The sequence below is a fragment of the Botrytis sinoallii genome, assembly GCF_014898435.1.
Source record: "Botrytis sinoallii strain Bc 23 chromosome Unknown BSIN_010, whole genome shotgun sequence".
In the NCBI taxonomy this organism is placed as follows: Eukaryota; Fungi; Ascomycota; class Leotiomycetes; order Helotiales; family Sclerotiniaceae; genus Botrytis; species Botrytis sinoallii.
Genome location: NW_024066037.1, coordinates 1572106 through 1587893, shown reverse-complemented (window position 1 = coordinate 1587893; position 15788 = coordinate 1572106). Strand labels below are relative to the sequence as shown.

Here is a 15788-nt window from a genome sequence, read left to right as displayed (position 1 = left end):
GATCTTTTTTGGTACTTACAGTAACTTTCAAAGAGAGATTTCACCTTCCTTATTGTCAATTCCAGCCATCACCAACTGCAAGTATGAAGTCATCAGCACGGATTTCTACACGTGATGCTTATGGAGAGAATTCCCATATTTACTATCCCATCGTCATTATTGGGGCTGGACCTTCAGGCATAGCCATGGGCTGTCAATTAAAAAGCAAGCTTCGTTTTGACCAGTTCAAAATATTTGATCGCCAAGAGGGGCTTGGAGGTAAAATTTAAATCTCTACTCTTATTTCGAACAGATCAAAGCAGAGTAAAGCTGATGAGAATGACCATTAGGCACATGGTGGACGAACAGATATCCCGGAATCGTGAGCGTCTCAAAATTCCACTTCTGTGCCATTTTTAGCTAATACATTCGTCTAGGCTTGTGATGTGTAGGTTTGCCAATCATTAGTGTTGTAACGCTTTCTCACTGGGCTTATTTAGACCAACCTTGTTTTACTCATTTTCCTTCGCCCCGAATTACACTTCACCGACCGTGTTTCCTTCAGGTTGTGACTATGTGATGTATCTCAATAAAGTAGTGGAACGCTTTGAGATAGCAGACAAGATCAATTTGAACACGGAAGTCAAGAGCTTGAAATGGAAAGAGGAGGAAGAAGAATGGGAAATCGAGATCTGTCGTGTTTATCGAGAGGAACTCATAACTCATAGTCGACTTGAGATAATCCGAGCCAAAGTGGTTATCAGTGGTGTCGGCATTCTTACCAATCCTAAAGATTGGCCAGAAACTGTCTCAGGAAGGAACATGTTCAGCGGTGAGATTTTGCACTCTGCTCGATGGCCGAGAAATGTCAATCTTGAGGGAAAAGACGTCGTGCTTGTGGGCTCAGGCTGCACCGCCGCCCAGATTGCACCGGCAATTCTTCAAACCAAGGTCAAGTCATTGACGCACATTATACGAAATCCACCGTGGTTTGTTCCTCGCATTAAAGAGCCAGGAGGTAAAGAGGCTTACGCAAAGTTCGCACCTATGATTTACGGCTCCGTACCGATTTTGGGCTTCCTCGTTCGCTTCATTGTTTGCTGCATGTCTGAGTTGCTATGGTACGCTACGTTCAAGCGAAAAAACTTGGAGCTTCGGAAAATCTCGGAAAAGTCATCCTTGGACCATATGAGAAAGCTGGCACCTCAAAAATATCATTCCATATTGACGCCGCGGTATAGTCTTGGCTGTAAGCGCCGCGTTTTCGACAATGACTGGCTCCAGAGTATGAGCGATCCTCGCTATATCCTAACGACACAGCCTTGGATAGGTATGAGATGCAATGAAGTGACTGTCGGGAGTTCTGAATCAAAGTTTAACCTCGCTGCACTGCCGAGCCAGTATCCCGCCGATATTCTTGTCTTAGCAACGGGATTCAAGGTATCACAATTTCTACACCCTCTCTCCGTCATGGGACGCCAGGGTATCTCCCTTCAGCACGTTTGGAAGGAGCGAGGAGGCCCCCAAGCGTATATGGGAACAGGAATTGACCAGTTTCCAAATTTCTTCATGATCATGGGCCCAAACACCTTCGTTGGTCATACCTCAGTCATCATGAGCATCGAAAATAATGTCCAATACATTCTCAAAATGATCGCCCCCATTCTCCAAGGGTATGTTAGTTGTCTGGAACCAAAGCCCGAGGCAGTAGAAAAGTGGGTACAAGATATCAGAAGAGATATGCAAGAAACCGTTTTTGATTCCTGTCAAAGCTGGTATAATGATTCCGGGGCTTGGAACACCGTCATATATCCGTAAGCATGGCCCTTCTACCTGAGACTGAAGTCTTTGTAAAGCTGGGTTGACGATCATTGGCTCAACTGCATGCTGACTTTTTTTTCACAGCCGATCTCAACTTGACTTTTACCTCCGCTGCAGGTCTCCCAAATTCAACGATTGGACCCGAAAGCTTTCCGCACAAGGCCAGCATCGACGAACACTCCAGCAAATAATAAATATGACCATGATAATGTCAATAGTTATTGCCGTCTGCTACGGCGTGTGGTCAGATCGAAGCTTCGAGGTTTTAGTGGATAGAAAGTTGGTGTTACGAAAGACGGTACTCACAACAATAGACAGCACTATCAAAGCGATGCAGGAAGCCAGGCAATGGTTCTCGTAAGCTGAGACTCTAACTCGAAATTTATGCACTTAGGTAGTTAGAGTAGGGAAGAGCAGGAGAGGCTTTTACACAGGCTAGACTATGTGAATAGGTTTTCTCACCTATGCTTCATCTTTACGTGTAAATTCCAAGTCCACCTTAAACACTTCTGCTTCTTTGCGATTCAGCCTTCAATATTTGCAACTCGACTAGAATTTACCATATAATAAATTGACCATTCAAAGTACTTGTTCAAGATGTTCATGGTGGTTAAGAAAAGGTTTATTTTAAGCTTATCTTTTCCGTCGTGACTTCTGAGCCCCACATTCACATCTCCGCTAAAATCCTTGAAAGAGACAACACAACATTGTTCCGACATTCCAACATTCGTTAGCCTTACCATTATATTGGTTACATTGATATCTTATACTTATGCGAGTCTGCGAGGTTTTCTCTCCCACATAAGCCCTATAGCCAAGAGCTCAGCAGCACAAAAACCTAGTATCATGGCCAATTGTTTCTTATATCCCTGAGCGAACGCGGTTCGAACCGCGATTTGATCACCCGGAGACAGTAAAGCCACCGAAGAGATATTTTGAAGAAGGTGATTGACAGTTTCAGCAGGTAGGATATCAGCCAGGGCTGATATGACATTGCTACTCAGTAGACTAGTAGCAATTGCAACGCCAATCGCTCCTCCAAGAATTCGCATCTGTGTGACACCGCCGAGTGCAACAGCTACGTCATTGTTAGTTCCCGAAAACAAAAGAAATTTTGAATTATGAAAATATATAGGTACCTAAAAGTCGCTTTTCAACGATGAAGGGTGTGATGCTTAATAGCGTCGTCAATCCAAGGCCAACACCCATTCCTGCCAGCACTTCATACCCGTAGAAACTAGCCGGCATATGAGCTGTTACTGGTATTGAGTATAAGAGCCCAGTTCCAAGGATTTGCAGAATGGTAGCTGTGATCAGCACATAAATCGGGGGTATCCGACCTTTCGCCGTTAACCCCCCAGTGATTGCTGAACCGACAGCAACAGACATTGTGTATGGCAATACGCGCACGCCCGCAATCAAAGTCGAGGTATTGCTGATGTTCTGGACTCTCTGTGGAATCTCAATCACCAAAGTCACGAAAGGGACTCCTGAAAAGAGCGCGTAACTAACTTCGTGTCAGTCAAGAGTTGAAAATTCCAGTCGCATTGAGTAGACCTTACATGTATATACCCATAAGAACCCTATTTTTCAGGAATACCCATGGTATGACGGGTTGTCTTGTAGATTGTTTCAAAAATAGCAATTTCTGCCATGCAAAGAACAGAGAAAGAAGAACAAAAGCAAGCACCAAGAAAGTGATCACCAAGGCCGAGTTCCAAGCAAAGGCTACCCCCGCCTCCTCGAAGGCTACAATAAGAAAAATACAAGCGGTTGGGAGTAACAGGAAACCCACATAGTCGAATTTTCCCCGCACATCGCTCAATTTTGGTGGCAGTAGCATCGCTTTAGATGGTCTGTTGTCAGGAAAGCCTGCAGGCATTGCTAACATGACCAAGACTAATCCTACCATACCGATAGGCAAGTTAATCCAGAAGATCCATCTCCAGGTTGTATGCTGAGGGATTGCACCTCCCAGAAGTGGACCCAGGAGAAAACTAATAGCCAGAGCTAGAGAAACAATGCCGTTAAATTTGCCGTACTGCTCCGGCACGACCATCTCCGCTACGATTATAGGTACCATACTAAATATTCCAGCACCCCCAACGCCCTGTAGGGCTCTGAAAGTAATACTTTATCTTTTGGTTAGGCTTATACATTACTGAAGTTATGGGTTCCTTACAGTTGGGTACTATTTGATGCCCCTCCACAGCCACCCGAAAACGCCAAAAAGATCACGAGGGCGAGAACAAGCATAATTTTACGACCAACGAGATCACTCATCTTAGCCCAAATGATCAGAGCACCTAGAATATTAGAAAGCGCACAGGCTTGTAACAGGACTTACTTACTAAAGTATGTCGTCAAGTAACTATTCACTATCCAACTGCTCTGATCGAATGCCTGAAGGTCATCAGAGATAGTAACAAGAGCAGTGCTGACGATAGTGATATCCAGCGAAGAGAGCATAAGACTCAGGCATAGACTGCAAACAAGTCAGCAAAGTCTTACGCTTATCGAACATTCAAGCACACCCAAGTGTGAGCAGACTTAATCGCCATCCAGAAAGGTACCTTGTGCCGTCGCTAGCACTCTGATCGCTGATGGTCCCCAAATCTTCTGGCACCACTTTTCCAGGAGCAACGGAGGAGGGCATTGTGCCCGAGGTCTGCTTCGTCGTGATAACCTCAAGGCTGGTCATGATTCTCAAGACACAGAAGAAAGTGTTACGGGTGAAATTTATTCCCAATCGATCTCCCCCAAATCTGGCAGATTATCGCTAGAGTGATGGCTTTTTTCCTGCAGCCTTGGTTAAGGTTATCTTGACATTGGTATTGCATGTGCCGTTACACGTTGATGGTTGTACTACATATCTGCATTGAAAACAAAGCGAAACATTGATTTTTTTGTCAAATCAAGAAGCCAAGCCACATTTAAGTGTAACACATCCAGTTAAATCCTGAAATCACCCCAGTGAATCAGTGACTGCGATATATTTTGACCTGTGTCTTGGCATTGCGAAGCAGCCTGACTGGTCGTTGCTATTCCACAACCACTCAGGTGAGTTTAATTTCCGATTTGTTCATTTGATCATTTGATTTTCACGGCGATCCCAAGATCCAATGGCATCCACTGCATTGTGCCATACTGTGCCTCTGGAATATTGAAACAAAATATATATTGCAGTTTGCAGTTGCAGGTGTAGGTGCATCTGTATCAATTTTGCAATCCCTTTCAGCGAAGGATTCACTACCATGGGGAGCCATGCAAGGATCGCAATGCCGGTGAGAAACGGGTCGTCTTATCCACTTGGCTTGCACCGGCAACGACATAAAGCTTCGGAGAAAATGAACCCTGTTGCCAAGGACAAGAATAAATCTAATGTTATCAGATGGTTCTCCTTGGATTTTTCTTTACAAAGCCAGCCAACCAATGCAGACTTTCTTTTATGGATAATATTTTAGGGGTTTTGATTGGAAGGCAAATTGTGATGTATAAGCTCGGAAGTCCGAAGGTCATACAACTTAACTGCGGTGAAACTGATTCCCGTCGGAATATTACTAGATTAGCTGTCCGTTGACCCAAAGCGTCGGAATGGGAGCTAAGATTGATTAAGAAGTCATTATATGGTGGTCATGATATTTTGAGTATTATTGAGGGTTCAGACACTTAGCTCAAGTAGGCATATCTCTCACATAAGTACCGGTAAGGTTTCTTCACCTAGGGCGATAGGATAGGAGCAGCTAGCAAGGATCATTGATGGCTTTTATTGTATTTCTAGTTTCTTTAAAAGTTCACAGATGGTGGTATGCAGTCAGCGTGTCATCAATCCTACATTCTGACCGAGCCGCATACAAAGCCAATCGCATGCTGGCAAGTCAGCAGACGTTTATTGAGGGATATCCAATAATCATCAGAAATCATGACTACTGCTCTTGGTAAAAAGGTCACTTAGGAGAACTTGAATTAGGATCAGCTCTTTGCAGCTGAGCATGGTATGCATATTTCTGTTCCCGGATATATTGGCAGCATGAATTCAATGACGTTCTAGAAGCCATACGTATTGATTGATTAATTTGAGGAGATTGGACGGATACGCCATGCTTCATCACTGATGAATTCCACTATCTAGGGGATAGATGCACTTGATGGGAATAGATGAGATCAGAACAGACTAGCCAACGTCCCAATTTAGTATATTTTGATTATATTTCTGCACGTACATGGTCGCAATCCTATGGCTCGAAGTGTACTTTGTGAAGAGATCAAAGTTTGAATGAATCTGGTGTGAAATTCTTTGCGATATGGAGAACCAAGATTAGCTCAATTTTAGTCTAAATTTGAGTCAAATTGTTGTGATGATGCCCTTTGGTATTTTGTAAGTTAGGGTAATGGAAGCTAAAAAGAGTTGTATTGTACAGGTGCAAGAATGTTATGGTTTGAGGATCACCATTATACTATTATGAATTATGTTATTTATGCTCATCTTACATCTATGTACTTCAAGCTATTTCACAGCAGTTCATTTATGCCTACTACGCCGGTATTATAATGACCGGGGGGACGCAAAAAGAATATATTGGTAAACAGGACTGCCGTTCCAATTATGCACCTTCCAATACTTCTGCACACCTTGCATTGTTCTACTTCCTCAGTTAAGATTGATCAGATATAGCTCTCAGTAACTTATCATCAACTCTTCCCTCTCATTACTTCACTCCGTATCTTAAAACTATAATGCCGCATCATTAGTGACACGTTGTTCGCCAGCACTACTTTCCCTTTCTTTTCTCTTTTCTCAGCGCCTGAGCCTCGCTTCAGCTTTCCCTTGACCACTTTCCTCTTTCCCTGCTTAGCCGATTGATATTCCCCATCTAGGTACACGCTTCTAGTTTGGTCGCTCAAAAGCTTAACCTGGGTACTCGAATTCACAAGTACAAGCGAATCCACAGTTCAGAAAGGGCTGTTTCAAACATGGCTGAGTCTTCCCCCAGAATCGAGTCATTAGCCATTATTGGCTTATCATTCAAGTTTCCTCAAGGTATGGAAACTGCTGAATCCCTGTGGGAGGGATTGACGACTAGTCGATCAGCCTGGTCACCATTCCCCGAAAGCCGCTTAAACTTTGACGGCGTTTACGATTCAGATTCTGGAAGATTGAATAGTGTAAATAAGCTCTCCACCCTTGCATATGATAACAGTCACTGAGAACGTATAGTTTCCTCTGAAAGGTGCACATTTTGTGGACGGTGATCTAAGCGCATTCGATGCTCCGTTTTTCACAATTGGACCTAATGAAGCGGCGGAAATTGATCCTCAATCTCGTATATTGCTTGAGGTAACATACCGAGCTCTAGAGAATGGTATATTTCTATAGGTACTATATCCAATTCATGCTAATCATTCTTATAGCGGGAATACCAATGAAGAAAGTAGCCAATTCAAACACATCTGTATACACGGGAAGCTTTGGAGATGACTACAAATCTTTCTCCACCAAAGACCCTCATTTTGGTGGCCAGTATTCAGCAAGTTCTGTGTCGGCTAATATGTTGGCAAACCGTATTAGCTGGTACTTTGACTTACGTGGCGAGTCCATCAACATGGACACAGCTTGCTCTAGTACCCTTGTCGCATTTCACACTGCATGCCAGAGGCTACAGAATAATGAATCTGAAATGGTATGTCGATAAGAATTGCATTAATCTGTAGTGGTCTAATAAAGATTTTAGGCCATTGTAGCTGGTTCAAACTTGTTTTTGAGTCCAGATATGGCTATGTCATTAAACAATCAGAATTTTCTATCACCAGATGGAAGATGCTGGAGCTTTGATGAGAAAGCGAATGGGTATGGCCGTGGTGAAGGATTTGGAGTGTTGATAGTGAAGCGATTAAGCGATGCACTTGAGAACAATGATACCATCCGAGCTGTTATCCGAGCCACCGGAACGAACCAAGATGGAAGAACGCCAGGTATTGTTCAACCAAGTAGAAGTAGCCAGGAGCAACTCATTCGAGATGTATATAAAAAAGCTCGTTTGGACATGAGCCAGACACGATATGTGGAGGCGCATGGTACAGGAACACCTGTCGGGGGTAAGTCGAAGAAACTGCCATGAAACGAATAATACTAATGTGATAGGATAGATCCTATAGAGGCAGGAGCAATTGCTCACGCGTTCAGCCACGCTCGCTCAGTTGACTCTCCTTTGTATATAGGAACTATCAAATCAAACATCGGTCACCTGGAGGGTACCAGTGGTATAGCAGGTCTCATTAAGAGTATTATAATGCTTGAACACAGAATGATTCCAGGAATCGCAGGGCTTAAAAATGTCAACCATGCTATCACAGCAGAGCATCCACATTTAAAGGTAGCTCCCTTGGTCGATACTGTTTAAGGTAGAATTCAGACTTACTTTATCATGTGCAGTTTCCAAAAGAGCTCATACCATGGCCCTCGGAAGGCTTATGTCGCTTGTCAATCAACTCCTTCGGATTTGGAGGAACAAATGCCCACGTGATAATGGAGGATGCGATCGGTCATCTCAAACTTCGAGACGAGGTTTCGATTCACAAACAAATAAACGGAAACATGGATTCAACACATGATGAACCTTCTATGTCTAATGGCTTCCATCATTGTGAGGTTAGGAGAATGTTAGTGTTTTCATCTCAAGACGAGAGCGGCATCAAACGACTCGAATCGGCATACAACGGATACTGGTCCCGAATGAGCATAGAGGATTTTAGTATTTCATACATGAACAGACTGAGCTACACATTGAGTGACCGACGAAGCTCTCTCTTATGGAGATCATTTGCAACATTCAATTCTGAAAATGATTTGACAGCTGGGATCAAGTTTTCACCTGCCATACGTGCCATTTCTCAGCCACGTCTTGCATTCTGTTTTACAGGACAAGGCGCTCAATGGTATGCGATGGCTCGGGAAATTCAGGCTAATGTTTTCAGAAAAAGTCTTACAGAAACATCTAAGCTTCTCAAGGAAATGGGATGTTTGTGGTCACTACAAGGTATGTTTTCCTGTTGCTTCTCTTGCAAACGCTAGCTTACCGCTTTGCAGCCGAACTTTCACGGGATAAAGAAACTTCTAGAGTGAATAGACCAGACTTCAGCCAACCAATTTGTACTGCAATACAAATAGCTTTGGTTGATCTTTTAGAGAGTGTTGAACTTCGGCCTTCCGTGGTATTTGGCCATTCATCTGGCGAAATAGCAGCTGCGTAATCATTTTCTCTTCCAAAGATATTACCACACGCTTACAGAAACTTTAGATATTGCATTGGAGCTTTAGATAAGCGTTCTGCTATGGCGGTTGCTTATCATAGAGGGTTGCTCTCATCTAAGATAGCTGAAAATAACAGTATCCAAGGCGGAATGCTTTCCGTTGGTTTATCTGCAGATGAAGTCCTGTTGTATCTCGCCAAAATCGAAGTCAAATTTGGTTACTCTGGAATTTCAATAGGATGCATCAACAGCTCTAATAACGTCACAATCACAGGTGATATGGAACACATAAACTATCTCCAAGAAATTCTGGAAAAAGATAACATCTTCACCCGGAAACTACTGGTTGGTGTCGCATATCATTCCCATTACATGAGTGCCGTAGCCGCAACATACTCGGAACAATTGGGTAGCTTGTCTGCCCGGGTATCCGCAATACCTACCACTATGGTCTCTTCAGTTACGGGAAAATTAGTCAGAAGTGATGAGCTACGTCAACCAAGCTACTGGGTTAAAAATATGGTATCCCCAGTGAGGTTTCTCGACGCGGTTACTTGTGCTAGCTCACTAAGTATATCAAATGACGGAACCATTCTGCACAATAATTCAAAAGATTGTTTCGATGATGTGCTAGAAATTGGACCCCATTCAGCCTTACAAGGACCTTTGAAAGATATCTTCAAGCAATCGAGCAAGAATTCAGCTATAGGGTATTATTCCGTTCTGATACGCAATGTCAATGCAACGACTTCGATGTTTGAAGCAATTGGAAATCTTCATTGTCGGGGTCATCACATAAACATTCAAGCTTTACACGACCACAATTCCTCAGTGACTTGTTCCTTAACCCCGCTGACAGACTTGCCGGAGTATCCTTTTGATCACTCAAGATCATATTGGCGTGAATCTCGGCTTAGCAAAGGTCACAGATTCCGCAAAATTCCTCGTAACGACTTTCTTGGCACTCCAGTACCAGATTGGAACCCACAGGAAGCTAAATGGAGACGCCGAATTAGACTTTCGGAAGATCCGTGGATTGAGGATCACAACATCTCTAACGCATGCATTCTTCCTGCATCTGCTATGCTTGTCATGGCAATAGAGGCAGCGAAGATAATGGCTAAATCAAGATCTAACAAAGTCATTTCGGGGTTTATTATTCAAAATGTCCTCGTGTCACGGGCGCTCACTATTCCTTCTGATCAAGATGGAGTCGAAATGGAATTTTACCTCCGCCCATGTGGACTTGCTTCTGAAAGAGAAATAACATGGTCAGATTTCCGCATTTATACTCCTGAGAATAATGATTGGGTTGAAGTATGTCGAGGCCAAGTTCGAGTAAACTCATGGAGAGCTTGAAAATGAGGTCAATAATGGGATGGAGCAATCTTTAGATGATGAATATCATCGAATGGTGCTCTCGCGTATCCGCGCCTCCAGCTGCCAGGAAGTGGATATGGAAAATTTCTACCCGGTACTGAAAGAAAACGGAATTAATTTTGGATCCGCTCATCAAACTATTAGAAGCGGTGCATACGGTCAGGAAAAAGAGTGTACTGCTGAGATTGCGCTGGATAGTTGGTTACCCAAAAAAAGAGAACTCCAACAAACAGATTTTACTATCCATCCTACCTCACTCGATGGAATGTTTCAATTAGGTCTGTTAGCTTTGGTGGGAGCGAGGATGAAGATAAATCCAAGTGTCATAGTTGGGCTCCGCAGATTATGGATCGCAGAAGGGAAGATTAATATTCCCGGTTCATCGATAATGTCTGCGTACGCAAAGTCTGCAATGAATGGTTCTACAACCACTCTAATGGATGCAGTTGCATTTGATAACAGAGCATCTAATCCTATATTAATCATCGATGGACTCGAAGGAAAATTCTTAGCGCAGCCGGACAAGCCATGTGATGCACAGAATCAGCATATCTCCTGGAATTTTGATTACAGACCGGATATCGATCTCCTTTCCAAGAAAGAGCTGATTCAATATGTTTCCACTTCATACGATATTCAGCCTGCTCCGCTCAAACTAGATCATGACGTCAAGCTATTATTATATCTCTGCATTCTGAGAACATTGAATCGGCTAACCGACTCTGAAGTTGCGGGGCTGAAGCCACACCATATCAAATATTTCGAATGGATGCAATACGAAAGAACCAAGCTTTGCAGATCAGATATGCGCAACGGCGCGGTCAATGTTAGAGAATATATCGACGACGACGCGTTCTATGAAAAACTTTTAAACCGTCTGAAGCATACCAATGCGCGAGGGAAACTATACGCGATACTCGCAACAAATCTCTACGATATACTCATGGGAAAGATTGATGCTCTTGAAGTCATGTTCAAAGAGCCATTGGTGAAAGAGTATTATAGAGAACTATACAAATCCACCAATGGCTTATACAAAACTCTCACCTATCTCGATACTCTCGTCCACAAGCATCCGAATATGAAGATATTAGAGATCGGGGCAGGTACAGGAGGAATGACAAACTACCTCCTCGATATTCTTGCACAGAACGGTGCCCGTGATCCTCGTGTTGGTACGCCTCGATTTGCTCACTACACATACACGGATATTTCCGCCGGTTTCTTCGAAGGCGCAGCTTCTTTATTCGAGAATTTTCCAGACATGGTGACGTTCAAAGTACTTGATATTGAGAAAGATGCAGTCAAGCAAGGATTCGAAAAAGAGAGCTACAACTGCATCATTGCGGACAATGTTCTTCACGCCACTCAAGACCTCGAGATTACGATGAAAAACGTGAGGACGCTGCTAAGACCCGGAGGAAAGCTTCTACTTTTCGAACTGACAGTTCCAGAGGTTGTTCGAACAAATTTTGCGTTTGGTCTGCTCCCTGGATGGTGGCGCTTCAATGACAAGTATCGCAGTTTTAGTGCGGGGATTTCAGATGACGTGTGGGATGAAGTGTTGAAGAGTACTGGGTTTTCAGGTATCGACTTCAACTTCAAAGACTACGATGAAGATGAATGCCATGAGCATAGCGCACTGGTCTCTACATCTCGCGACGATTTCTCAAACACTACGCCGTTCCCTCCAACGATAGTTATACTCGATCCGAAGTCCGATCTCCAGAGCAAAACTTACGAGTTGCTGCGTGATCAATTGCGATTATCAGGAACCACGGATATTGTTTCCGCCACCCTCAATGAGGCTACTATTTTCAAAGGAAAGCAGCCTTTTATTGTCGTACTTTTGGAACTCAACAAACCTTTCTTGCACGAGATGACCGAGCCTGAGTTTGAGAATCTCAAAGCAATGTTCTTGACTTTTGAAAATATTCTATGGACTTGTAAAGGCGGAGGAGACAGACCCGACATGCCAGAGTATGCGCTCGTTCAAGGTACTTTCCGCGCACTACGAATGGAAAATATAAGACTCAAATTTATCTCCCTCTCATTCGAGACTTCCTCGAACAACGCCACACATCTCGCGAATAGGATTTTCGAGGTCTACAGCGAGATTTCCACTAAAGGTGTTAAGGACTGCGAGCAGGAATATGTAGAACGCAATGGTATGATTTGCATCGATAGAGTAGTCGATGCAGATTACATGAATCAGAAGTTTTCTGCGACGACAGACGAAACATTACGCAGCGACTGTGAATTTTCTAGCGCTCCTCCAATAACTCTCAGTATCAAAACACCTGGACTAATCGACACCCTTGAGTTCATCCAGGATAATACTCTCAATACCGATCTAGCAGGCGATGAGATCGAGATCAAAGTCGAAGCCAGCGGTGTTAATTTCCGAGACTGTCTCATCGCACTGGGTCGAATACCCAGCACAAGTTTCGGGTTCGAGTGCTCGGGTCATGTTTCCCGCATTGGATCTCACGCGACTAAATTTCAGGTAGGCGATAGGGTGTGCGCAAGCACAAGTGGAACATATCAAACCTATGCTCGTTGCAAGACTAGTAATGTCATTCCCATCCCCGGGAACATGTCTTTTGTTGAAGCGGCCGCGATGCCGGTGGTATTTACAACGGCGTACTATGCCCTTGTGCACGTAGCCCAATTGCAGAAAAATGAATCGGTTTTGATACATTCTGCAGCGGGCGGAACAGGGCAAGCTGCTATTCAGGTCGCGAAACTCCTGGGCGCTGAAATTTTTGTGACTGTGGGATCGGAGTCTAAGAAGAACTTGCTTATTAGTCTGTATCAGATACCGGCAGATCATATTTTCTATAGTCGCAATTCTCTATTTGTCAAGGGCATCAAAAGAATGACTGCTGATCACGGCGGTGTCGATGTTGTCTTGAATTCACTCAGCGGTGACCTTCTAGTAGATACATGGCAATGCATAGCACCATTCGGACGATTTCTCGAAATTGGCAAGAAAGACATCTTAGCGAATGGGAATTTACCCATGCTTCCATTCTCTCGAAATGCCTCTTTTCACGCCATTGATTTGAACGAGGCGCAGAAGTATCGACCGGGACTGCTCATGGATCTTCAAAAAAGTATCACCACCCTAATTTTCGAGAATAAAATCCAACCACCGCAACCTATCCACGTCTATGGAATCGGAGAGGTTGAAAAAGCCTTCAGGTATCTACAGAGCGGAAAAAACTCTGGTAAGACAATCATTCAAATCCAAGGACATGATATGATCAAGGTAAGTTCAACCACCCCCACACAGATGGATTAATCTCACAAAAGTAGACATCTCTTAAAAGACCACATCCGTGGACATTCCCAGAAAACGCAACCTACATTATCGCCGGAGGACTCGGTGGTATCGGACGAAGTACTGCACAATGGATGGCGGATCGCGGCGCCAAAAATCTAGTCTTGCTCTCGCGATCTGGTCCCACGTCAGAAGAAGCATCGCAATGCATTGCCAAATCAGAAGCTCAAGGGGTACGAGTAGAGATCCCTCGATGCGATATCGCTGATTTCACATCCCTCGAGTTAGTTCTCAATCATATACATAAAACAATGCCACCTATAAAAGGATGTATCCAATCCGCCATGGTGTTACGAGTAAGTCTTGATTTTGTAACTGGAATCCAAACATGCTAACAAAAATACAGAGTAGTGTATTCGAGAACATGACATACTCAGACTGGCGAGGAGCAAGCGACTGCAAAGTTTCCGGGACCTGGAATCTGCACACTCTCCTCCCGAAAGGCTTGGATCATTTCATCGTGTACTCTTCCATCTCTGGTGCAATTGGTGGAACAGCATCTGTAAACTACAGCGCCGCTTGTGCCTATCAAGATGCATTAGTACACTACCGCAATAAGATGGGCGAGAAAGCTACCACTTTTAACCTGGGAGTTATGATAGACGACGGCATCTTGAGGGATAACACAGCGGTGAGAACTGCGTTACTTGGTACTGGATACCTAGTTGGTATAAAGCAAAAAGAGATGTTTACTTTACTTGAACATCACTGTGATGCGTTCTTGAGTATACCGACGACTCCACTCCAGTCCCAGATTCTCGTGGGTATCGACACCCCTTCGTCGATCAAGGCGCGGGGCGCTGACGTGCCCACCATGATGACACTCCCGAAGTTCAGGGGAACATGGAATATCAATGAGAAAGGCAGAACAGATATGAAAGAAGGGGTGGTTACTGACGTGGTCAGTCAATTACATGGCGTAGCTTCACAAGCAGAAGCAGCCAGCATTATTGCCAATGCATTGATGGAAAGATTGAGCCACGCGCTGGCTGTTCCTCGGGAGAATTTGGATTCCTCACGCCCTATGCATATCTACGGGGTCGACTCGCTAATCGCCGTTGAGTTAAGAAATTGGTTCAACCAAAAGCTCGACGCTGAGGTCGCAGTATTCGAGATCTTAGGGGAAGTGACGTTTCAGGACATTGGTGTTCTAGTTGCCAGTAAAAGTAAGCTGGTAGAGGTACTCTTGACAGGGACTTGAAAGTGGGAGCTGTTGAATTAATATATGAACGTAGGTGAACAACCTTAAATCATTAGGCTACTGTAATACACTAAGTGAGAGGGCTGGCCTTAAACATTTAAGGATTACCTCTTCCTACACATAACTAGCTCTCTAAACAGAATACAACATTGTCAACTAGGACCTATCATCACGGATCTTACATCATCTATACTCCTCTCAAATCAACAGTCAAGAAATCCGTTTACCTAAACCCCAAACCCAAACCCCAAAATCCTATATTTGAAACCCTAGAAGAAATAATATTCCAGAACATTAATATCCCGTCCTATCCCATCCCATCCTAATTCCACATAAACCGACAAAAAAAACAAAACAATTTCAGCCGAAACTCAAAAAGTGTGAATAATTCAGAACATTCCTCTCCTTTCCTCTCCAACTTTGTCTTTTTGATCTATAGGTCTCTCGACTTGAAGATTTTCATAAATACATCCATCCATCCAATCAATCACCAGCCAACCAATCAACCAACCAACTTCTCTTTTATTTCAAATCTTCAAATCTTCAAAGTTCAAAGTTCAAAGTTCAAATTACCACACACCATCATTCACACAACCCCACATCTCAAATATCCAAAGAAAAGAATACACTACACCACACACGATTATCAATCTCTTCAGAAATCCAGAAATTTATTTCAGTATCTCATCTCCAAGTAGGCAAGCGAGCAAGCAAGCAAGCAAGCAAGCCACTATACAGTAAGTACTCTACAACTAACTACACTACAACCACGTCATCCATCCATCCATCCTACTTCGCCTTCGGTACATTAAA

General features: G+C 43.6%; 3 protein-coding genes across 3 annotated transcripts; 2 read left to right on the top strand and 1 right to left on the bottom strand.

Moving 5' to 3' along the window:
- Positions 1-83: 83 nt before the first annotated feature.
- Positions 84-2161, top strand: EAF02_006594 (uncharacterized protein; the record flags this gene model as incomplete). The annotated part of the gene is made up of 5 exons (XM_038902642.1): positions 84-258; positions 330-361; positions 417-427; positions 480-1793; positions 1885-2161. The coding sequence occupies 5 exons, from the start codon at positions 84-86 to the stop codon at positions 2159-2161; spliced, it is 1809 nt and encodes a 602-aa protein (XP_038757862.1).
- Positions 2162-2364: 203 nt separating this feature from the next.
- Positions 2365-4501, bottom strand: EAF02_006593 (uncharacterized protein; the record flags this gene model as incomplete). Its single annotated transcript, XM_038902641.1, has 6 exons — positions 2365-2878; positions 2940-3307; positions 3363-3932; positions 3983-4106; positions 4152-4285; positions 4335-4501. The coding sequence occupies 6 exons, from the start codon at positions 4499-4501 to the stop codon at positions 2571-2573; spliced, it is 1671 nt and encodes a 556-aa protein (XP_038757861.1). The 3' UTR covers positions 2365-2570.
- Positions 4502-6568: 2067 nt separating this feature from the next.
- EAF02_006592 (uncharacterized protein) lies at positions 6569-15120 on the top strand. Its single transcript, XM_038902640.1, has 11 exons — positions 6569-6966; positions 7019-7163; positions 7213-7481; positions 7533-7896; positions 7948-8174; positions 8234-8837; positions 8888-9047; positions 9099-10368; positions 10418-13702; positions 13750-14070; positions 14121-15120. Exons 1-11 carry the CDS (start codon positions 6775-6777, stop codon positions 14973-14975), a joined length of 7692 nt encoding a protein of 2563 aa, XP_038757860.1. The 5' UTR covers positions 6569-6774; the 3' UTR covers positions 14976-15120.
- The last annotated feature ends 668 nt before the right edge of the window (positions 15121-15788 follow it).